The 25,434-nt window shown below is 31.0% G+C and overlaps 1 protein-coding gene across 2 annotated transcripts; it reads left to right on the plus strand.

The window, feature by feature from the left end:
* Positions 1–5,348: 5,348 nt before the first annotated feature.
* Positions 5,349–15,016, plus strand: LOC127703866 (uncharacterized). 2 transcript variants are annotated; one of them, XM_052207939.1, is made up of 6 exons: positions 5,349–5,471; positions 6,572–7,181; positions 8,249–8,347; positions 9,320–9,619; positions 11,145–11,387; positions 13,403–15,016. In XM_052207939.1, the coding sequence occupies exons 2-6, from the start codon at positions 6,602–6,604 to the stop codon at positions 15,004–15,006; spliced, it is 2,826 nt and encodes a 941-aa protein (XP_052063899.1). In that variant the 5' UTR covers positions 5,349–5,471; positions 6,572–6,601; the 3' UTR covers positions 15,007–15,016. The 2 variants fall into 2 exon arrangements, with proteins under 2 accessions (XP_052063899.1, XP_052063900.1); XM_052207940.1 differs by having other exon boundaries at positions 11,145–11,435; positions 13,403–13,546.
* Positions 15,017–25,434: the final 10,418 nt, after the last annotated feature.

Here is a 25,434-nt window from a genome sequence, read left to right on the forward strand (position 1 = left end):
ATTAATGTCTCTTCATTGATACTCGGAGTTAAACTATTTAAGAATTGAAAACCAAATATAAACGTTCAAGAGCATATATGTACTACTCATCGAAATTTTTACAACACTTCCAATGAGATTAATTGGGATCCAACATTCTAGGCTCAAATCTTTGTAAAAATTGCTCAAATCATCTAAAATCAGTTATCTCGTTTTGAATTGTTTCACATTTTTCATGAAGGGAGGCCTATACCCGACTATCATTGTTGAAGCCGGACAGTCCTCTTTATTTGCTTATATGCACTTCGTTTGATCTTTGGTGGGTATTGGTATCGTTAGAAATCGTACCACATCTCCTTATCTTTATGAGTGTTCTTGTTCATTGTTCACTTTCACAGAATACACACCGTTAATTTTGTGCGTCATATGCATTTTATTTTAACTAAACCATGTGCAAAAAGATGTGTAATATGAGTAGTTTCCTCAAAGCTTGCGAACATTGTAGCTGTTTGAAATCTTACCAGCATAATTGTTTTTAGTAAGATACAACCGAAAAAGACCAACATGTTTAGCCATACATGGACAAGGAGTCAGGGCTATTGATAAGGTACATAAAATGTGATAATTTCAGTTAAAATCCAGACCATACATTTGTAGCTATATGTATTTACCTCAAATACGAAACAGTTTTATTTCAGTCAAACAGTATGCTTCGAACAGACTAACTTATTTTTTTACAAATGTGTATCACACAAAACTTCACCTTTTTATTTCAAAACTATTTTGGTCGAAGGGTACAGCCAATGTGTCCAAAAGTAAATAGACACACCTTTAAAATGCATTTATTAAGCAAATGTGATTACAGACCTGTGCTTTCGGTCATAAAACTTTACTCAGTACTCGGAGTACAAAATTTGTGCTCGAAACACCTAATCCAATAATTTGATTGGTTGATTTCTGAGTCTGAGTACGATAATCGTTCTCGAAAGTTTTATGACCGCAAGGCCAGAATATCGAATTTCTTGATTATTTTGAATCGGGTACTGAAAAGCACGTTCTTAGCAGAGATATGTGTTTTCGATATGATTTCGATTATTTTAGAAAGTTTAGATATCTTTTCATTTGTAATATTAAATAAATCTTAATTCATTATAGGGAAACGCAAAGAGATTATGCTCGTCCTACTCCAATTAAAGACTTTCAGCATTGGGAGTTAACAAAGTTTATCCAGATTTCAAAAATTCTTCTGAAATATGCAAGATCACTAGAAAAAAAAAGTTATAATACATCAATTTGATCTATCTTTTACACCAGTATTACAACAATAAGATACATATGCATAATCATCATCTATAGTATAAGTAATAATTTTAAATTTTTCTATAGCAGTCTAAAACTTCAATGTTAAATACGCTTTTAATGCATATAGTAATTATCTACTTGTTCATACTCATCTTTTATCACTCTGGTAGGAATTACATGAACACCTAGGACAAAATTAAGGAATGCATTGGCATTCTGGTCCTACCACATGTATCTGTGTGTTACGTCTATGTTATATAGGCACCTACATTTTAATATTGTATTTATACTGTGTCATAGATCAAACTCATTCGCTCAGTGTATGTATATTGCTTTTGTTTAAATGTCTTTTTGATCGAGTTAAGCCATTTCAATAGATATTTTATAGTGTGTCTTTTTATGTTGTAATATTTCACTACTGTCTCAGGTTAGGGTGAAGGTTGGTGCCTGTTAAAACGTTGAAACCCGTTGCATTTGTATGTACCTGTCCCAATTCAGGATCCTATTATTAAGTTGTTGTCGTTTGTTGGTGTGGTTCATATGTGTGTCTCGTTTCTCGTTTTTTTTATATACATTAGACCTCATCTTTGTACTTTGACCTATAATTGTTAACTTTTTATACATTGTGACGTGGTTGGAGAGTTGTCTCATTGGCACCCATACCACATCTTCTTATTTATAGTAATATGACATCGAACATGGGAAGCGTCAGTAGAGGTTTCAGATATAATTGACATGTAAGGGCCAGACAGGACATGTTGTATAGAATTACAAGGTAAATAACAACCTTTAGACAATGGAGAAAATTTTTCATTTGATATGCATGTTATTTTCTCTAAAGCAGTCAGTAGATTTTTCCAAGCTTTTGGCATTATATGGAGTATAGAATGATATTCTAGAAATATAAGTTAAATGTTAATTTTTTTGCTGAATTCCTGCAAAGTAAAAAAAATCACTGTTATCATCAATTAGTAAATCACCTATAAAAAACTCATGATTAACACCAACAACAAAAAAGAATTTCATTATTCATTATCAGGTAATTATTTAGCCATATGCAAAAGCTACAACATTTGTAAAAATCTTTTGGATACCATCAAGGGTCATTTGTAACCCTTGTATATTGTCATTTCATCACTGGTTTCAACCATTGGGTTTGACCGTTTCTGATGAACGTAAGTTAGAATTATTTTTATCTCTTACTGTTCTCTTATAGGGCAAACGGTACTACTAGTATTACATTTTCCCAGCATTAGGTTGGCCTTTTGTGTACACAAGGCAGGTGAAGGAAGTCAACTTAGGAGCGCTGTGATTGGATGTAAGGGTACAATATATTTTTTTTATTTATCTATAAATAACTGCAGTGTGTATATTTACAATATAAATTTTAAAACCTATTGAAATATTTTCTAGAGAATTATTCGAAAAGACTTGCAAAATTTCATAAATTTGGTGTAAAATGACGGTGGGCATGGATAACATAAACAAGCTCCGTTGGAAGTTGGTTATGATACTATTACGCTTCAATTTTTCAAACACAATAATAAAGTACTAACACCACACATTACTGTTTTATCCAGGTTTTTATTATAAAAAAAGTGGTAAATTTAAAAAATGTTAGTATTGTCGCCTATGGCAGAATAAATAGTACCGTTTTCCCTATACTAAAGATAGCAAGGGAAATCAAAATCAATCAGACTTCAGTTGTATTATGCTATTTTGAAGCTTTTGATTAGTACATTTGATTTTTATCACAAAGAATAGAATTTTTTCACTGAGAACAATACTGTGTTCAGATAAGTGCTGAGTCATCATAATAAGTCAAATTGATGGGTACTGATACATGTGATATAAAACTTTATTCTAGGATTTCAATATTATCTATATTGTATAAAATGCACCAAACTTTAGTTCTTTTGTATTTGTTTTCACCTTTTGCAATGATTAATTCAATAGGAAACACCAGAATTCATGTCGTGACAAATATTTTTAACTGAAATATTTGCCTTTTTTGCTGTGTAATTCCCTAAATGTATCACTTGGGTATTTCTCTAGACATAATCTATTAAAATGGGAAATTGTCTGGTTAAGTCTGTACTGTTTATGGAGTAAGGCAATATTTGATCATACTAGAAGCATTTTCAGTGTTAAAATTGTCCATCTAAGAAAAAGAAGAGGCCCACTTGAGTCTAAATTTAGATATAATTTATACTCTCCTGTGTAAAAGAATTATTCACATTCTTGGCAATTCATGCAGCAACTATTTCAATAGTGCTTCATTTTGTAGTTTCTATCTTTTATTAAAGCAGGCATATATAATTTTTCATTTTCTACTGTCTGAAAGGACTTCTGTTGGAAATTAATACTCCCAAGGGACATAATTCAGCTGTTTCATAGATAAATAAAGGCAACAAAGGCAACTTTACAGCTGAGTAGTTTGCACATTTAATGTTTTAAGTGTCTAATATCTTTGTTTTTATCATCTCAAGACAAAATAATGGATTTTATAACAAGCTCTGAAACTTTGAACCACAATATGGCATATACTAAAGAATGGAATGGACATTAGTATGAAAAATCTTGAATTTGTGCTTACATGTTGTATGTTGTAAATTTTGGATAAAATAGATACAAATTGAATGGTTCTGTCATTTTTATCTGTTTGAATGGAAATGTTTATTATTCTTTTTAAATAAGATAAGATATGATTGGATACAGGTTGTTTATTAAGCCTTATCTAAAAAAAGTAGAGAAAGAGGTAAACCAGCATGTAGGGGTGGGGACATACAATGATCCATGTGTCTTTAAGTAATGGGGACATACAAGTATTTATTTTAGCCAAGGTTTTCACAATAACCCAGTATTGCATTAATGGTGTCATCAGAATTCTTTATATCTTTATATCTTTAGTCACAGTATAGAGAAAACGGTACTATTACATTTTCCCAGCATTAGGTTGGCATTTTGTATACCCAAGGCAGGTGAAGGAAGTCAACTTAGGAGCGCTGTGATTGAATGTAAGGGTACAATATATTTTTTTTATTTATCTATGAATAATTACAGTGTGTATATTTACAATATAAATTTTGAAACCTATTGAAATATTTTCTAGAGAATTATTCGAAAAGACTTGCAAAATTTCATAAATTTGGTGTAAAATGACGGTGGGCATGGATAACATAAACAAGCTCCGTTGGAAGTTGGTCATGATACTATTACGCTTCAATTTTTTTAAACACAATAATAAAGTACTAACACCACACATTACTGTTTTATCCAGGTTTTTATTATAAAAAGTGGTAAATTTAAAAAATGGTAGTATTAATTGTCGCCTATGGCAGAATAAATAGTACCGTTTTCCCTTTAAATTTCTTACAATCTTATTTCATTACACAATTAGTGCTCCCTTCAACGTAGGTCGATCGATTTTTAAATAACATCCGGTTTCTTTTCTGAAAATCTAGATATGATCCTAAATTATGTCAATTCTATTTGTGGATACACATGTTTTAATAACTATTAACGTACTGTTCGTTATCTGGAATTATATTTGATTCAAAAGTAAGTACACACTATTTGTTTGCCTATATTTAAGAAAAAGTATGTGTAGATTGTAAAGTGTGACATATAGATTTTCTGGACAACAAAATAAATTAGATTTAAGATTTATTGATTAGTTAATATTTGAAATACATCGAGAAATCATACGTAACAAATACATTTGTTGTTTTCGTGGTACTTATACATGTATAATCACAAATACTTTTCATCATATATTTTGTTTAACTGAAGACATTGATTCTCTCGTGGTTATAACAAATGTTAAAGTTTAGGTGAGAAGCAAGAACCGAAAAATGACATATAATATATAATTTTGATGGTATCTACTGAAATAAAAGGAATACGAATACAACTACATGAATTACTAAATTATCTATAAAAAGATAATAAACAAAATGGAAAAATTAAAACATGGCAAAAAACTAAAACGTGACAATTTCATTTGCAAACGCAATAAACGATCCCTTTGATATTGTGCGACCAAAAATACAATAATATCTGGTGTATTTTTGAAAAATCCAGGTAAAATGATAAAATAGGTTGTTTCTGTGCGTTGTGCAACACGTATTTATGTATGTGTAACCTGTTATCATACCGTAAACAATTAAGAACATCTAAACCTTTCAAAAGTAAGTTTTACGTGCATAAAAGTATAATAATTACAGTTGATATAATTTGAAATGTAATGTCCATTGTAACAATTGGAAAAAAAAAGACTGTGCTCACACTTAAAAAAGTACTGAATACAATTAAGCCTGTACAATTGGAAAAAATTTTAAGACTTTGCATCCACTAGGTATTCAAGGATTGAATGTATTTAGTGCTTCAGAAAGATACAATATATCTTTATCGTTTACAAGAAACTCATTTTGGTAGATGTTTTTTTTACATTTTCATTTAAAATTTACTTTTTTCTTACTTTCACTTTCGTTATACACGAATTCTTACTTATTCATTTACCGTTACTGTATAGATTGAGATATGAAAAAAATCTTTTTATATACAATTCAAAGAGCTATACAAAAAATCGTCTCCTTAAATTAATAAAATTGATTTTCCTGATTCAGAAAAACTAAATTCATTTTTTTTTTTGAATGAGATATTAAATTCAATAAAAAAACATGCAATATCTCAAAAAGAGATGTCGGCCGCTTTAAATTGAGGGAAAATGAAAAATGCATTTCAACAGGTAAATCAAATACTTTATTTTTTTGTATCTGTGTTAAATGTTATATACCTCGTAAGTACCCCTACTTTAATGCAAGCAGTGTGTTTTTATTTTATTTTGATCTATATAAATCGGAAATAGAAACTTGTTTTTTATTCTTCCTTTGATTCTATGATAAATAATTTCCAAGAAACGCCATTCTTTTGAAATTTGAAATGTTAAGTTACTGTAATTTGATTTTACGTTCTAAATGGAGTTATTTCTTTATTCATTTATTTTGCAAATAAATCCCGACTCGTTTATATATATAGTGAATAGACAATCAACTAAGTCCGTTTTACCGGCAAAGTGTTATATCTTGACTTGAATTGAATGCTGGACTCTTTGATTTGACTGGACTGGACTGTGAATTGGCCTGGACTAGATATGACTCTCACTCTGTTTTTTTAATAACATTTCTTGATTTGTTATCTTCTTATTATTACGCATGTACTTATATGCATTTTGTTTAATCAGAAAGCTTTTATTTCAACAAATTAAACTGCAAGTTCATGTTTCCAGGTTAACAAAAAACTCAAAAGTTATATAAAAATGGCAACAGCGAAGTTACAAACAAAAGAATCAAGAACCAGACTAGCACGTATATTATTAGTTGTATCAGATGTGTTTCCAGAAATAATGCAAGAACTTCTATTAAATAGTATTCCACCACGAACACTTTTTAATATGATTCAAAATGACAAAAAAGTTAGTGACAATCTCAATTCAAAGGAACAAAAGATTGTTCAAGATATGTACCAAAGGGGATATGCTGACGTGGATGTGACTTTTGCTTATAAGTTGCTTAAATATTTTAATCTTATACCAACCCCAACACAGCTATGGGGACGAGAACCTAGGTCCTGTGATTTATCAGTCAGTGATGATGTGGAAAGAATTCACCATTTGCGTAACAGTGTTTGCCATAGAGCTTCGAAAGAAGTTTCGGAAACAGAATTGCAAAAGTATTTTACAGATTTTGTTGAAATTGGAAGACGTTTAGATACGTACCTTCAGAAAAGTTCGACTTTTGGTTTTTCCACAAAAGTATTGTCGCTACGATCTAATTCAATTGACGCAGAAACAGAAGAGAAATATACAAATGCACTTGAAGAAATTTGTGAGTTGAAATGTAAGTAATTATTCAAGATGTAAAAATTATTTTTAATTTCTTATTTTTTTGTATTTTTTTAAGACTGTTGGTGTTCATTTTTGGCTTAAGTTTGTTTTGTTTTGTAATGGATGTAGTTAGCCTGTGTATTGACTAATTAACTTTTGTGTTTTCGTTTTGATTTTTTATTCAGTACATGCGAAATAAATAAAAAAGATGATATCATGACATAAACTAATTGCTTCCAACAAATATAAACATTTTGTGAGTGAAGGTCTCTCCACCTTTTCGAACATGATTATTACTATGTTGGTTGGTTGGTTAGTAAATTGGTTGCATAACATCAAATAGCTTCAAATTCTTCATAAAAACTGGTTTATTGATGGATAGAAATTGTGCATACTGTCAAATTTGACAAATTTCGCATCCATTAATCGATTGATTGGCTTGATTTGTTTCTAATGAACAGCTATTTGCTAGACCAATTATATTACATTGAGTTTTATCAAAAGCAATATCAGAGATGCTATAAATGTACCGAGTAATACATTGATAAAATCATACTTTTGAAATAATCCATTATTTAAATGTCTCATCCTTTGACTCTTGACTCTCAATCGTCAATTGTAAACATTTATCTAACATGTCAAATAGATGTAATTTGATGACGAATTCTTTCCTAGCCGTAAAGTTTTGTCCTTATAGAAAATATTTTATATTTCGTATGTATGGGAAAAGCAGATGCGAAGCATTTATTTATCAATGAGAAAGCAACAAAATATAGATCTAAAAAAATGGACTTCAGAATTATAGTACCCCGAATCTATAATAGTGTTGAATCAATTTAAGATCATGAAGATAGAGACTATCAAAGGAACACCATAGAAAAATGTCTAAAACCAATATAGCTGAAAGTAAGCGTTAGATGTTGTTATTATGCAATCCTTTATACCAGCAGGTTTAACGTACATTACATACATCAACGTTAGACCATATGTGTTTCGTAAGATAACATTGTGCAATTCAATAACTCTTTGTTCGAATTCGATTATTCCTTTGCGTTTGACTTTTTTTTCTACACATTTTAGTGCAACTTAGACATAAATTGAAGAATGATAAAACGCTGAATATTTACTATGGGGTAGATTTTGAAAGCATGATACAGGAAACAAATGAAAAAGTCTGCGGTAAGTACAAATAATTACATTATGATTTTGGTATTTCGTTGTGATATTCATTTGAATTTGTTATCTGTGTATGTATACTTTTATTTAGAATCAGTTGAAAAATCAATCATATAACATACATGTATTTATAATTTCCAGTTATATAACTACAATGTTTATATCTTTTTTTTATAAATTTTATTCTGACATCCAAATTTAAGACCATATCATGAATTATTGTTTATCATAACGTCCTGTAGCACGCAAGTCTGATTTGCTGCAAAAAACTAACGGGTTCGTATTATTAAATAACAATATGCATGGTTCATTCATATAAGAAAAAAACATTAATCAGATTTACTTAACGCATACTGTTACATGTAAACAGTAAAGCTTAAGAATCTGAGTTTAATGCATATTCTCGATGCAATCGGAAGTGTTTTGGAATATCATAGTTGGGCCTGAGGAAAAGGGTACGAGATTTTTATGTCACATACAGTTGTCAAATAAAAGAATAATCTTTCAAACTTATTTAAGACTGCAATACTTCTTTTGATATAAGCAAATTTGAAGCAGAAATGGAAATTGTTTTCTTCTTTAAACGATTTACATTTATTTAGATTTATATTCCCATATCTGCTTACGAAAATCGTCTTTACAATATCTCCTGATACAAATGTGATAGGCGTTTGCTTCATTTTCTACTGTTACATGTATGGACGTTTCTATTTTAACCGAAGGCCCCTTCTTCGTTTCTCTATTAATATTTGAATATAAAAAAAAATCTTTAAACGAAATATTTGATGATATTTAGACGTCTACAATTTTGTTATGATAATGTAACCTGTATATGTATACAAGCTAAATATCAAGATATTTAATATTTAAATGTAAAAGCGAACTAGAGAATTCTAAAGTATCTCCAATTTCTGTGAAATTACCTACTAGATATTTATTTTTCTACAGTATCAATTTTTATGGTATTTATTTCAGAAGACGAAGGCGAAGTTGCAGCAACAATAGTAATACATGGTTGTGACAATGAGGAAGAAATCACAGAAAAAATAAATAATTTGAAAGAAAATTTGAATACTGGCAGATATACAATTAAGCTAAACAGTGCGTCACACGGAAGCATTTTATTATACGTCTCAATACAGACAAAAATGTTAAAATACAGAAAAAGTTTTCTGGCCGAAGTAACTGGATTTGTGGAAGACATATTGGGCATTTCTACAGTGGACTGTGACGTTACAGCTACCCTACGTCTATTTGATACCATTTTAGATAAAGGTATTTAATCAGATACAACTATAAGGGTTTACATATTATTTCTTCAGAAGATGTGGAATAAAAGTTTAAACAGATTGGGAAACTTTTCGTTGAATCAAAATGACAAGTAATCAGAACTGTAGTTATCTTAGCTTACAAGCATACACTGAACATAAATGTGTCCAAAGACTGCAGTTGACTTGTGATATATACCACTTATGATTTGTTCGTCGAGTATAGATTAAGAGTTAATAATAATTAAGAAAAAATATAAACAACACTTTATTTAATTCATGCGTCCGACGCGCTTTTCTGGTTTTTACCTCCGTCAGGAATGCTCAACGCCGAATATTTGAAAGCCAATGATGTATAAGAATCCAAACAGTTGAAGAGCTATATGACAAAAATTGACATAAACATAATAGCCAAATCCACTTAAGGTCAACTTTGCCTGGGGGAGTCAAAACGTTAGGCTCCTTAAAATTCTAAATCTATTTATACAAATAACGAGCTATGTGCAAATAAATACATAATGATACACAATATGCTTGCGATGCTTGAATATTCCTTGAAATTAAATGGGAATAGTCAGAATTATTGTAAAATGTCTTTTCTCAACGAACAACTAGTGTCGACATCTAGGTATATTTTAGGGTGTAGCCATAGCTGTTGATGTGCAATCCATATATCAACTGAATTAGGCGCAACCAATCTATACTGTTTCAATTAACTTTCAGCTAAAAAATTAGACAGAATTTAAATTGTATTGTGATCCAAAGGTGAAACCTAGTTCTGATATAGTTACCGATGCTATATGAATAAACATTGTCTTACAAATATTTCTGTACAATTTAATTGCACTTTATACAGGGAATAAAAAATAATAAGTTGGTTATCAAATCGAGACAGCATCAACGTCAAAGAAACATTATCAAACAATAGTTTATGAAATATTACAGAGAAAACTGAAAATTAAGAAACACGACCACCAAAGAAAACCCAAGGGCACGCCAATCCTCTTGGATTGTGCGTAGTTCCTGTTAACTACTGACACCCCTCTTGTTTTTCATGTTAAGTTAATTTACGATGATATTGTGCTTAGTGATTCATAAGGAAAAGAGATTTTAACATTGGTTGATGAGGATGACTAAAACTGATAATAAGGGTATGTTGGATAGAGGCAGTATTTTGCGTAGCAATGGTTCATAAAGTTTTGCGTACATAATTGTGTCACTTTCCATTCACGAGTCAGCGGAATTAAGGTCTTTATCAAGATGGACTTGGCTGTGTATTTAAAAAATGTATAGATCTTGCACAGTTGAACGGGTGTCCCTCTTTAGCATGGATTTGATTCGGGAGTACTATATTTCGTTACACAATTCAATTCCTTGAAATAGGACAAAATATTTGACAAAGCTTAATAATTAAATTGTTAATTTAAATGAAAAATTATGAAACAGGAGCACGAAAGCTAAGATTATCGACTTACCTGTAATTTGTTTATATTACTAGTTACTAACATTACGTTTAATTGTTCCCTTTACAGACGGTTGTACCAAAAGTTCAACTAGGCAGAATAAGTGGCCATCGACATATGTTATGGAACCAGGAATTCAGAAAAAACCAATACGATTAGATGTAGGAATAAAAATCAAAACACTAGAGTCGTCGACTTGCTTGCATGAAAATGTAATTGGTTTCGTGACGAATGTTTTAGAAACAGCAAATGAAAATGTCATTTCACAAGAGCAACATGTGATCGATGTCATCTTACAAGGAGAACATACGGGTAATCAGAATAGGAAAATGACCTAAGCTTATCAAAGATAAGAGCACGGTAGGCAGCAAAATGCCAACAAAGACGATCTTTGTAACTTAATGTTTATACTAACAAATTTATCAAGCAAAACGACTTTATTTTATTTTAAAGAGTTCTGTTTTTATATGTAATCGAAATGCAGTAAATAACCCTTAAAACACGACGAGAAATTTTGTGTGTTTTCAATCAATGATGTACTACTAAAATTCAAAATTGTTGTAAAGCTACACTTCCTTTCGACAATTTGTTTAAAAGTTCTGTGTTTCAAGCTGAACTTGTATGGACAAAAACCATAGTTTTTATTTCTTGTTTGATTTTTAATAACACCGTCTGATAGGCTAGTTGAATCTCAAGGAAATAATAGTTGAATATTGAAGATATATAGACCACTTATTACTATTTTTAATTTCAAGGTTATGAAATTGAAATTTTATTTAAAAAAATGGTACATTATGAGATAAAACCATTTTAGAGGTAAAAAGACTGGGTAAACGTTTGAAAAATCGTCTCTGAAACTACAGTGCCAAATGATACCAAACTATACCGGAACATTACATAGGGTATCTTTTATAAACATTATGTCCGGGGATTTGGTCCATCAACAAACATGGCTGCTGTTGCGAAGTAAAACGTAAGGATAAAAGAGAGGCGAAAGATACCAAAGGGACATTCAAACTCATAAGTCGAAAATAAAGTGACAACGCCATGGCTAAAAAAGAAAAAGACAAACAGACAAACAACAGTACACAAAACACAACATAGAAAACTAAAAACTTAGCATCACGAACCCCACCCAAAATTGGGTGTGCTCTCAGGAGCCCCGGATGGGTAAGCAGCTCCACATGTGGAACCTGTCGGCATATCGGTTTTGGCTTATGTCTCAAAAAGAATGCAGTTAGAGGGATAACAGGTCAACGTTTACCTCTGGCGTAATTTTCAGTAAATAGGACAACTCGTTATTGGAGTTTTGCCCCTGAAATGTCTTTTCGTTGCAAATTTCGCAGTTTTGGGTTAAAATCTTGAAAACTATAATAGAAGAGTGAAATTTTAATCATTGCCTTTAAATGATGACTTTTACCCTTTTTTGCATTTTTTTAGGAAAAAAAAGCTGATAGAGAATCAGAATAGTATAGATGTTTAACACAATATGATCTACAAATAAATGTTGTAAGTCATCATGAACGAATCGTCAATCGGCCTCTTATAGGAGTAATTGCACTTGAAGGACTAGGTTGACTAACATTTTGCGTTTTCAAAGTCTTCAGCAAAATAAGACCTAACAATAAGTTAACTTGGCCGAATTCGTCGATTTACCTTATAATTATTCTAAAAGATGGTTTTATCCATTTTTTTTATAATTTGCTGACACCATTATAGAAAAAGAAAAATTGTAAACATCAAAGATGTTCAGCACATTATGCATGTTAAGATCTACAAATAAGTCAAATGGCCGAAATTGTCAACTGACTCCATAAAGAGTTGTTACCCCTGAGTGACCGTTTTTACCCATTTTATGATTTTACAATATAACAAAAATATTCAGCAAAATGAGATCTGAAAATAAGTCAACATGTTTGAAATCGTCAATTGGTTCCTTTGAGGAGTAATTCTCCTTGAAAGACATGTTTTACACAAAGTATAAAAGATAGAGAGAAAGATTAAAAAAGCAAAACAAAATTAGCAAACGAAGATCTACAAATAAGTCAACAAGGCCAACTTGTCAGACTTATCATAGGATTTATTGCCATCAAATAACGTTTTTTTTATCTCAAAATAGGCAAACCGACCTGATTGCTATAAAGAAAAAAAAACAGAAAATAGCATAGTCATTACCAGGTGAACGATTCAGGCACTCGAGAGCCTCTTGTTTCAAATTACCTTGGATAACGGTATTATATAGAAATACACAATGTTTTGAAATAAAATGTATGTAACATGTGTGTTATCAAGTACATTTAGATAACTACTTATCTCTTCATTTGCAGATTTTCATCGTCAAGGAAATATTTACAAACCTTGCGACGATTGTTCAAACGTACAACCTCAAATCTCAACGTATGGTTGTTCAACATGTAGAAAGTTCTACTGCCACAGGTGTTTTGATATACATACTCAATCTAATATACACCACAAGGTTTTTCGAAACATCGATGTCTATCCATTTGCATGTCTGATTCACCAGAATGAATGCATATCGTCATTTTGCAGTTATCATGATCAACTGTGCTGTAGTGTATGCAATTGTAAATTTCATCCAAAATGCAAAACGGTCGACATTTGTGAATATAAACGTTTGAATTCGTCTTTCGAAGCAGATATTCAACAGAGATTACAAGACGCAAAAGACGTCCAAGTAGATATTGTGGAAAGACTGTCCGAAAATAATTCACATCTGACAGCAAATCATCAGCAAATTTCATTTCGGTTACATGAAATTAAAGAAATTTTAAATCAGCGACTGTGTGATTTAGAAATTGAAGCAGAAGAAAAATTATCGGAAATAGTTAACGATAACAAAAGCCTCTCGAACGAATTACTTAGTCGAAATAGCACGTTAAAGCAATTTGATTTTGACATTGAATTCAATAAATCCAAACATTGGAATGAAGATGGACATAAATTTGTTCTATTAAAACTAATTGAAAAACATTTAGCAAATGAGGAAATATATTTAGACTTCGTTCGTAATAAACTGCAAGTGTCAAATATTAATTTACAAGATGGCAATATTGATCCTGTGCTATCCGCATTCGGACAGATATCAGTAGTTCAAGAAAAAGTCATTTTGCCCTCTCTTAGGAAAATTAAACAAAGTCAGGTACCCGTGCTACGACAAAGGAGCTCCATAGCAATTTCATTAACATTCAAGTTTATTGCATCTGATTTCAATGACAGGGCAAAAATTTCGGCTGGACGTTTCTTGCTAGATGGAAAGTATCTGTTGAAAGATTCTGTGTATAACTGTTTATACATTTGTCAAGAAGATGGGAGCTTTCATGAACAGATCAATTTAGAAAACTGGCCAGCTGATATTACAGTAGTCAATGAAAATTTAGTAGCTGTTGCTTTATGGGAGAATGGTATACAGATTGTTGATGTGAATTCTTTAGAAGTAAAACCTATTTGCGAGATTGGGTTTGTTTCCGCCCTTGCCAGTTATAAGGAAATGCTTGTCATTGTGTTAGATGGTCATCTAGTTCGAACCGATTTAAAAGGAAACATCATCAAGGTTTTAGATAGGACATGTGCTGCCATTTCTATAAGTGTAGACCAGGAAGGAACAATTTACTACACTGATGAAACTAATATTTATTGCATTGATTGGGATGGTGGAACAATATTTAAAAGAAAATTGAAGTATCTAGATCCAGAAAATATGTGCGTTAATAAATACGGAGAGGTGTTTGCACTAAACACTAATGAAAATAACGTCTATAAATTATCCAAATCACTTAAACACTATGAAGTAATTTTGGGCCAAGAAAATGACATAAAACAGCCAAGAGGATTAGCATATAATGACAACGATGACCGTTTGATGGTCATAAATGCAGACGGTGCTGCGGTTGATACATTCAAATTAAATTAGTGTAGTTTAAGTGTCCTTATTTTATCGATTATGTCTCATTCACGATTATGACATTTTACATTTGTAACTGAGTATGGTTCGTATGACGGGTGATATATGCTTAGCATTTGATGATATAGCATTCTCGCTCTTTTTTCGAGTTCATGCGGTTTCCGCAATTTGTTTGTTACCTTAATTTGTATCGTTTTAATAGATTTATGAGATTTGGACATATAGGTAAACTGCTCTTGCTTGCAATATGATATAGCTTTGATAGACAAAATCAATAGCTGTAAATTGGTGAAAATCAGAATTTACTTTTCGTGTTTAAATTAATTAATTTTATTAACATTTTATAGTTCTACCCCATCTCAGATAGAGGAGTGTATACTAGTTTATTTCTGTCCGGCCATCCAATGATTGTTTTTGCATTTTTCGCATAATGCATTTTCAGATTTAACATGCAATGCTTTTCATATTCATTACTCATCATCTTCCTGTTTACCAAATACTGATCATGCAAATAGCGGGGGATTTTTTTTTAGCAATAGCTTACAGTTCAATTTGTAAATCATTTTAATAGATTTAAAAAAACAGTTTATTTAAAAAACTCTAGTAAGCTATTAGGCTGTCATTTTAAAACTCTTACTATTGTACTATTGTATGTAAATAAAAAAAAGTCTGTCGTATTGTTATGCCACTGTCTTTTTAAGACGACTTCTTTGTCGTGTGGTAAGCTATATTGCTTATATTATACGATTTGATCTGAAAGAGCAATGTGACATCACATACGTAAAATTAAATTTTACCTTACATTTCATTTCACAGTGTAACATGTGTAATGCATATACTATTCTGGAACAAGACAAAAACACTTGAACAAACAAAGCTGACAACACAATAACCCGAAGAAAAAGTTGGAACACACATCACTTCATTAACACTGCAAAGACAACTGATAATTGAAAAACACAAATCTCAAGAAAAAACGGCTTTGAAACTGATCACTGGTTCACGCTCAACTTATAGTACCTGTTGTGTTCTCATACAAATTAGATCCGTTGATGAGTCATACGTTGTGATGTCATCAACTATTAACCTGTGACAGGATAAAAGACAAAACATGTGGAAAGTATTTGTTATAATCTGTGACACTGCAATTACATTATAGTGAACCAAAAGCAGAAACCATGTGTTACGAAAGCCATGTAATCGACTTGGAAATACATACTCCATATGCAGACACTGCTGGAATGTACAATACACAATGAAAATAGAATAGAAAATGGAAACGGTGAATTTGTCAAAGATACAATAACTGATCAAAGAGCAGAAAACAACCCTAGTCCAGTGAGTTTTCATCGCAGCTAGAATATCCCACACCCGGAGAAGAGCGTCATGATCAGCTGCTCCTCAAACAATAATGTATACTACTTCAGCGGAATGAAGGCCATACTAAACTTCAACACATACAAATGAACTAACATTTTATAAATAAACGCACAAAGGCTAGAGGTTCCCGACTTGGGACCGACGCAAAATGCGGCGGGATTTAACATGTTTTGTGAAATCTCAGCACTCCCCCTATATCTCTAGTCAATAAGGAATAAACAAACACACAGCAACTTGCACATTAAAACTCAGTTTAAAAGAAGTCCGAGACTGGTGCTACATTAGGTAACAGGAGAAACTTAGCAAAATGACAATGATCACCATAATATAACAAAAGCCTGCTAGCAATTACTGACATACCAGCTCTATATAACTGATCGAAAGTACACAATTGTAATAGTGTTGAAGTTATCTTTTTTGTTGTAAAATGAAGATTTTAACCAACTCTTATTGTTAAGTTCTACATTTAACTCTCTTCAACTTCTTACTTGGTTTGGCTTTTTAACTTTTTTATTCGAGCGTCTCTGATGAGTCTTTTATAGACGAAACGCGCGTCTTAAATACAAAATCATAAGCCTTGTATCTCTGTTGATTTTTGTTGAGGAAAACTTTTCATTATTTTTTGTTCAAGACCTGCTGGGCAACTGGCTTCCTTTTTGAAATTGTATACGGCAAGAAACCTACGGTACAAGTACGTTCAGGTGATTAACATGCATTTTTTAAAACTCAACCGTAGAATATTTATACACTAATATAGATAGAAAAAATATATTTCAATGAAAAACATTTCCGTGAATATACGTGACAAAATTACGGTACTGGTAGATTTTAATTGTTCTTTAATACAACATTTGGTTCATACAGAGATGACGCAAGTTCATTTACTGTGACTTAACTGTAAGTGTTGCTTGGGGAATTGCAATTCCTTAAAAATTGTGATCCAATCGCAATTTGTTTTAACAAAACAAACTGTTCAACTGGGCAGAAATTTGAACAATTTGATGTAGAAAACCACAACCCAAAGTTAAGTCATCAAAGTTCAAGGTTTTAAAATAAAGCCTACTTTCACTCCTATTACATGTATAACATTTTTATGTCTACTTCATGGCTACAATGATAATATGGATGAAAATTTAGAAGGATATACATATTGAAATTTGTCATTTAAAAGGGAAGGTAGTAACAAATGTTCTAATTAAAGTTTTTGAATTATTTCTTCTAAAATTGTATTTTTCTATGCATGCTGCTTAACATTTGTTAAAATTAATATATACATTTTTTTGTGAAATATACTTTAATATATAAATAACAGAATGCCAAACAAAGTTATATTTGGACCGTACGGTGACCTATAGTTGTTAATTTCTATGCCATGTGGTGTCTGGTGGAGAGTTGCCTCATTGGCAATCATACCACATCTTCTTATTTTTATATTTAAGCTTTAATATGTTCTCATGTAGTTTCAATTTTTCAAACACGGGGGATCAATGATTTTAGATTTTCTCAAATTATAAATGGAAACGTATCAGAAACAACATATTGTAACTTCACATATACATGTATATACATATAAATACATACAAAAAATAGTATAAAAGCTTAATTTAAACATATTTATAGCAATTAAAAAAATACTACATTTCACCTTTTGAATGCCTCTTTACAATAACAATATGTATAGAACTTTTTAGCAACGGTTTCATGAAAGCAATAAAGCTGAAATAATATCTTATAGGATTGTAGTATGCTTTATTTTATCACCTTGCACTCTGATGACTTGAATGTGGTTTTCTACAGCAGTTGGTTAAAATTCTTAATTATTTAAATGTGCATGTTCATGCAGGGAGCGAGATAACAGAACTCGGGGCTGGTAGGTGAACATAGTAAAATGAGGCGTAAAGGTAGCAGTTAAATGTCAACCAAATTTCTAAGACTATCACGACAAATTTAAATCAATAAAAAAAATTCTGTAGGGGGCAGAGATGCAAATTAATGATTTAAAAAGATCAATCTTTTACCTTTCTGTGGATTGTTTTCGGTTGAATTTATGCTTATGCACAAAAACGATCCACATATATTTGCACCTACCATAATGGACTGTTTTGTGAAAATTTGACTTTACTTTAAAAGTTCAGAAATATCTCGAGACTCCATATTATAATTTAACTATATACACGTATATGAGATGCAAAAAATCCTAAATTATGCACATACATGTACATCAATCTTCCAAAGCCCATAGAAACAGTTGTAAACAATTCCAATATACCAACTTGACCATTTATACCTTCTCTTATAAAGATTTCCATTTCATTTTTTTTAATTTTAACTGGATATCAGCCTGATACGAACGTTAAAGGGTTGGGTAAAAAAGTGGTAGTACATAATTTTAGATTTTGTAAGCTTAAATTGTAAGTAAAAAGTGGTTTGCAAACAGAAAACAAAATGACACACTCGGAGGGTTATGCTGAAAATTACACACAACTTTTAATGTAATACACGATTTCATAAGATTAGAAATAAAAATTGTCTTCAAGATTGTGGTATACAATGGTATAAGAACCTCTTGTTTTACTAGTCAGTGATCCACCAGTTTGGTATGGAAATTGTAAGAAACCGCATATCAGTCCATTAAAACTTCAAAAGATGTAGAGTACGATTTTTTGTTTAACTTAGTCATGTTTCTGAACTGGGTTATTAAATGTCAAATTGCCGAACGGGGTCATCTTGTACTGGCTGGTCTTCTTATAAAAATAGTAGACAAATGGATATAAAGCGAAAATTAGTATTGGTTCAACGACAAACCCAGATAAAGCAAAAACTAGTATATGGGCAATCATGATGATTCCAACTCCTTTAATGAAGATAACACGGCGCCAGAAATATCCATATGACAAAATAATCGCACATAATAACCCGAATGCTACAAATCCTATGCAAACTACCGCAGTATCAACTTTTAATCCTGTCCATTGGTCTATTGTGGATGTATACATATTAAGTCTTTTACCCTAAAAGAATAATGGACTTATGTAAGCGTATTATCTAATCATATAGGTACGACAGACTGGATTTCTCAATTCCAACTTGACATTTATCAGTTAAAAGTAGACATTTATTTGTTCCAAGATGACATGTAGCTGTTTTAAGTTGACATTTTTTTTGTTCCAAGTTGATATTTTTCATTTCAGCGTTTACATTTCTCACTTCCAAATTTGTCAAAATTACTATTACTTACAGCAACAGTTTTGTTGGCGTCTTTGATCTTTTTATATGTTTATTTTAAATTGTTAGTCCGTTGTATTGTACATCTTGTATATCTGTGATGTATGTTTCCACAGCTGTGGCTGCTGTATCTTAATTATGGTCACATTAACCTATTATGTCTGTTTTGTCAATATAACTGGACCATAAACAACTATCATACAAGTGGGAGGTTCACCTAGCTAGCTTTAAAACCAGGATAAACCCACCATTTTCTTCGGAAAATGCCTGTACCAACTCAGGAATATTGCAGTTGTTTTTCACTTGTTCCGTTGGTAGATTACGTTTGATTTTGTCAGTTTTTATGGACTTTTTTAATTCACCTTGGAGTTCGGTATTTTTGTTATACTTTTTACTCAAATGGCCTCACTTGCAAGGTGACATGTCTCAATTCAAACTAGAATGTAAAAATAAAAACTCGGAACTGATCAATGTCAAGTTAAAAGTTAGAAATGTCAGTTGGAAACCAGATTGTCGAGTTAGAACTCAATCATGTCAAATTAGAGCACAGAAATTTTATTTTCACATTTTTCAAACTCCCAACTTATTACGTAGAATTGTAAACTTAAACTAAAAATAAGAAGTTGTGGTTTGATTGCCAATGAGACAACTCTCAACAAGAGACCAAATGACATAAAGGTAAACAACTAGAGGTCATCGTACGGCCTTCAACAATGACCAAAACCCATAACACATAGTCAGCTATGAAAGGCCCCGAAATGACATATGTAAAACAATTCAAACGCGAAAACCAACGGCCTGATTTATCATGTTTAGGTACAAAATAATGAACAAAAAACAAATACGATAGATAGCAACAAACGACAACCACTGAATTAAAGGCTCCTAACTTGGGACAGGCACATACAGAACGTCTATTTGCTTATCTGAACTAGTTTGAAGGCGCCAACCCTCCCTTAACCTGGCACACAAAGTCAATTTGGAATTGCGAAATGTTAATTTGTAAATGAGAGAGGTCAATTCATACTCGCCGTGTTCAGTATTTTTGTGATTTTAATTTTTCCTCCAGGTCTTTCATATAAACATGATAAACGGCATAGCTTTTTAAAGCTAAACAATGCTGTATATGTCGATGTAGATATTGTTATTTACATACACCTTTTGTCAAGCCATTGAATACACGGTGTAGTTAAAACATTCATGTAATCAGCATTATCTCGAAAGTGCTCCATATACAAATTTTAATGCTGCATGATAAACAAAATAGTAAACAATTGGATTAGCACTTAAAAATACGTTAGTAGACAATACTCGCCCGGAAAAAGTCTGAAAAATCACCAGCATCCTCTATGTCTGACATTAGATGTCAAGTTATCATTTAGGTCATAAACCATGAACTACTAAGGTAGATACATATATTGTCAATAAAAAGGTAAAATGGGAGTATAAACAAAAAATATTTCTTTCCCAAAATGAAGTTTTTATCATTCTTCTTAAATATATATATATAATGAATGATCATGATGATATAGGTCACAGAGCTTGTTGTCAAGCTACAGGTGGTGAAAAAAATGACACGTTATGTAAGCACTATACATGGAAAAAAGTTAATTATTTAAATATAAAGAAAACTATTTGACCTTATTTTGACAAAATGGGTCTGCATACTGCTTTTATTGCAAAAATGCAAGAAAGAAAAATGAAATGTAGATTCTCATTTAAAATTGATTATCCCCTTTATAAGATTCCGTTTAAACATCTTAATCTCAATCCAAATATATTCCATTTCTTTTTTGTACATGTAAAATAGATTAAATAGTAAAGGTAAAATCATAATATGTTTTTCCCTGCTACCTATAGACGTAAAAGTTTTCTAATTGCTTACTTTCCTTTCCATAATTTTCAGTTGACTTCTCTCTGTAGTTCTATTGTGCGTGTTTTACTTTTTTGATTACTATTCTACAAGCATGTTTAATCCATAATGTAACGCATTACGCGTTAGCTATTTAGGTTTCATGAATGTAATGTCCTATAACAACATTGTAATCATTATTTTATCAAATGGTTTAATCAATTTCAACAAAAAAGATATTAAAGACTGAGGCATTTTTTAATAAAAAAGAATTAATATTATTGCTGATGAAGTTTATTCTAGAAAAAAAATTGATCAAAGGGTTTGAGATTTGTATATATTGACTTATACATATTGGATAAGTGACACTGCTTGCGATCTATCATTTAATAAAACAGTCCAACTAATAGCCAGTGCTTTGGTACTTGCAGGAATGAAAGTCATGTACTTTTCTAAATAAGGATGTTCGCTCCTCTGTTTAAAAATAACCAATTGATTGTATATAAATAACGGAATTTACACAGTAGAAAAAAAATGAAAGGTCCGTGTCATTATTTTTGATATATAGGCAATCGCAAATGTGGCGGGAAATGATTCTCTCTTGATTTTTCATACATTTAACATTAGCACATTTTTTACTTTAAACTATGACAAAATAACAAGGATTTTATAAGATTTTCCAAAAAAGCATTTTTTAACTATATGTAATAAAATTATGAAATTAATGTGGGGGTTAGATATGGCACGTCAAACGTTTCAATATTAAAAGAAATATTTTATGTTCAAAACTTACAAATATATATGCAATATTTTTCTATTTATATTCAAAACTTACAAATACATATGAAATGTTTTTCTATTTATGTTCAATACTTAAAATATATATGCAATATTTTTTCTATATATATTAAAAAATATAAAAAAAATATGTGAAAAACTTTCAAATATACATGCAATATTTTTATATATATATTCAAAAAATAAAAAAAAAATATGTGCAATATTTTATATATAGATGTGGTAAAAAATATATATATTCAATAATATTGCATTCTGGGTAATATTTGTAATAATGGTTTTCATTTGCTGTTGCAATTTAAAGAATGCGGCACAACTCGGCCCGAAGATAACTCGGACAGAGTTAAATCGGACCTACTAATAAGTCAACTCGGACCGTCTACAAAGTCAACTCGGACCGTCTATAATGCCAAATCAGACAAGGTATTAAAAGAGGAATTGAACTATATAAATGATTATAAATCATTAAAAGTTAAATTCAACATTTTGTTGTACATGACAATATCATTTGCATGTTTCTGAATTTGCAAAATATAATAGAAAAAAATATTATATAATGTGAATTCAATTTTTTAATTATCTTTACAAATGTATCAGTCCTAAGGGATGCTGTTTCCCACATATAGTAAGTATGCAACCAAAGACATGACAGTTAGTCACCTCTTGAAGAAGTGTGCCCGTATTTATGGACCGTCCGTTTGAATACATTTTGTCAGTGTTCTGAGATTAACTTTACTTTGTGCTTAGAAAGAACTTTAGTGCTTGGCTATATGAACTATTAATTTCTAGCTCATGAGATGATTCGTACTATTTAACTTTATAGTGCTTTTGAAATATGAACGTTATGAGATAATGTTTCCTTATTATATGTCTAAAGTTATACTTAGTGCTCAAATCATTTGTATCTTATATGTGAATGTCACCTCCTGAAGACATGTGCCGTCCGTTTGAAAACATTTTGTCAGTGTTCTGAGATTAAGTCTATGTTTTGCTTAGTAAAAACTTTAGTGCTTGGCATTATAAATGATTAATTCCTAGCTTATGAGATGATTGGTACTGTTTAACTTTATAGTGCTTTTGAAATATGAACTTCATGAGATCACGTTTCTTTATTATATGTCTAAAGTTATTAAGTTATCGCGTGTTATACTCAGTGCTCAAATCATATGCATCTTATGTGAATAACATACCAGTTACTTAATATGTTTACTTGATTTGAAATTATTTCTTTGATTAAGTGTACGTCTTAGGTTTTATTTAGTGCTTAAATTATGTGTTTCTTATTTAAATGACATACTTGCTACTTGACTTGAAATTATCTAATTCTTTGATGAAATAAAGATATGTATGTATGTATATATATTATAGTTATAGTTTTATTTTAAAATTGAAGCTAGTATATTTGGACTAATAACATCTATACTACTAAAATAACGAGGTCCAATTTGTTAGCTGGCATGACGTAAAAACGACGAATCAAAGTATTCAACTTTATATAGAACTAATATAGGACAATGATGTTGTTTAAAAATTACACAATTCCATGCCCTTTTGTTTACCACATAATTAATATTACCAATAATTAACAAGTTCCGGGTCGAATCCGATACCGATGCCAATAGTATATGTCACATGTAGCTTCTTACCTGTTACCTTCTGTAAATCCCTCCTCTATCAGGGTAACATGGAATTCTTCCAGTAGTTGTTTTGTATCTATGTTACACTAAAGTACACTATTCAACAAGTCTGTTTTCTTCCACCTCAATAACAAGTTAAAAAAAAAATTAGTTTATAATAAGTTTATTGTAGTAAGAAAACCAGAACGGGTTCAAACAGAAAGATTTTGAAAGCAGAGAAAACTGTGCATCTTACAATCAGGATGACTTTATTAGATGACAATACGAATACTAAAAATCCAGGCATAAAATACGGCATATGTACTTTAGTTCAGTCACGGATCCGCGACATGTCGCGTGTGTGTTCTAGTAGTACTTTAAAATAATCGATGATATAATATATATCAAACAAACAAACAAACAAAAGAAACTACCAAAACATTATAAACGTTATTTACCCATACAGCTTTCAAAGAACAAAATACAATATCTTTATGCTCCCGTCGTAGCGGAGGGATCATTAAGTGTTACCCTTGTCCGTCCAGTCCGTCTGTCCGTCCCGTCCGTACGTCCCCAAAATTGGTTTCCGTTCTCTAACTTTAGTTTGCCTCAACCAAATGTTATGAAACTTAGACACAATGCTTATTACCACAAAACGATCTCAACTGTATGTGGAAGTTGACTCATGCATATTTGCAAGCGGGGGCATCTTTGGCCTATAGACAGATTCTCCATTTATTTTTATTATGTTTTGCAAATTCACAAACATGCAAATGATATTGTCATGTAAAACATGTATGATCATTTATATAGTCTAATCAATTCCTCTTTTAATACTTTGTTTGAGTTGTCATCATAGACGGTCCGAGTTGACTTTATGGACGTTCAGAGTTGACTTATTAGTCGGTCCGAGTGAATCAATACCACATAACTTTTATTATGTTTATATGTTTACCTTTGAAAATAGTTAAAGCATTCATACCGAAACACTCTAATTCTCATACAATGCGTATTAAGTAAATTATTCACCAAATTAGTTAAAAGTACTTTATTTATGAAAAAACGAAAATAACGTCTCTTTACCTTTTTAATCAAACATACTTGTTTGTACTTTATCTATTTCATATCATTTTATAGCTTTCATCTCGCATTCAACATTTACGCATCGGCCTTTGATTCAACACCTTCATTCTAGGTAAAATAAAAAAATATCTTGACTATTAACATATAATAAGTAACAGAGGAAGATAACTAACCTGTATATAGAATATAGAAAACTAGGAAAGAATTTATATCAAACTTAGAAAAAATATCAAACACATATGACTATGTCCACCATTATATCAAAAGTGATGAACAGAATAAAGAACAACAGAAATATAGCGCCAAAACATAATGACCCATAGAAATAAAGAAAGTGTGCGATCCAATGAACCATGAAAAGAAATCTTTTGAAGTAGAATACAGTACGTGAAACCAAAGTTATCCAAACCAGTAGAAAATGTCGTTTGTCAATAAGTCCAAATGTCAAATAAGTAAATAAAATGAACTAAGCAAATACATATA

This window comes from Mytilus californianus, unplaced genomic scaffold, assembly GCF_021869535.1.
Source record: "Mytilus californianus isolate M0D057914Y unplaced genomic scaffold, xbMytCali1.0.p SCAF_53, whole genome shotgun sequence".
NCBI lineage: Eukaryota > Metazoa > Mollusca > Bivalvia > Mytilida > Mytilidae > Mytilus > Mytilus californianus.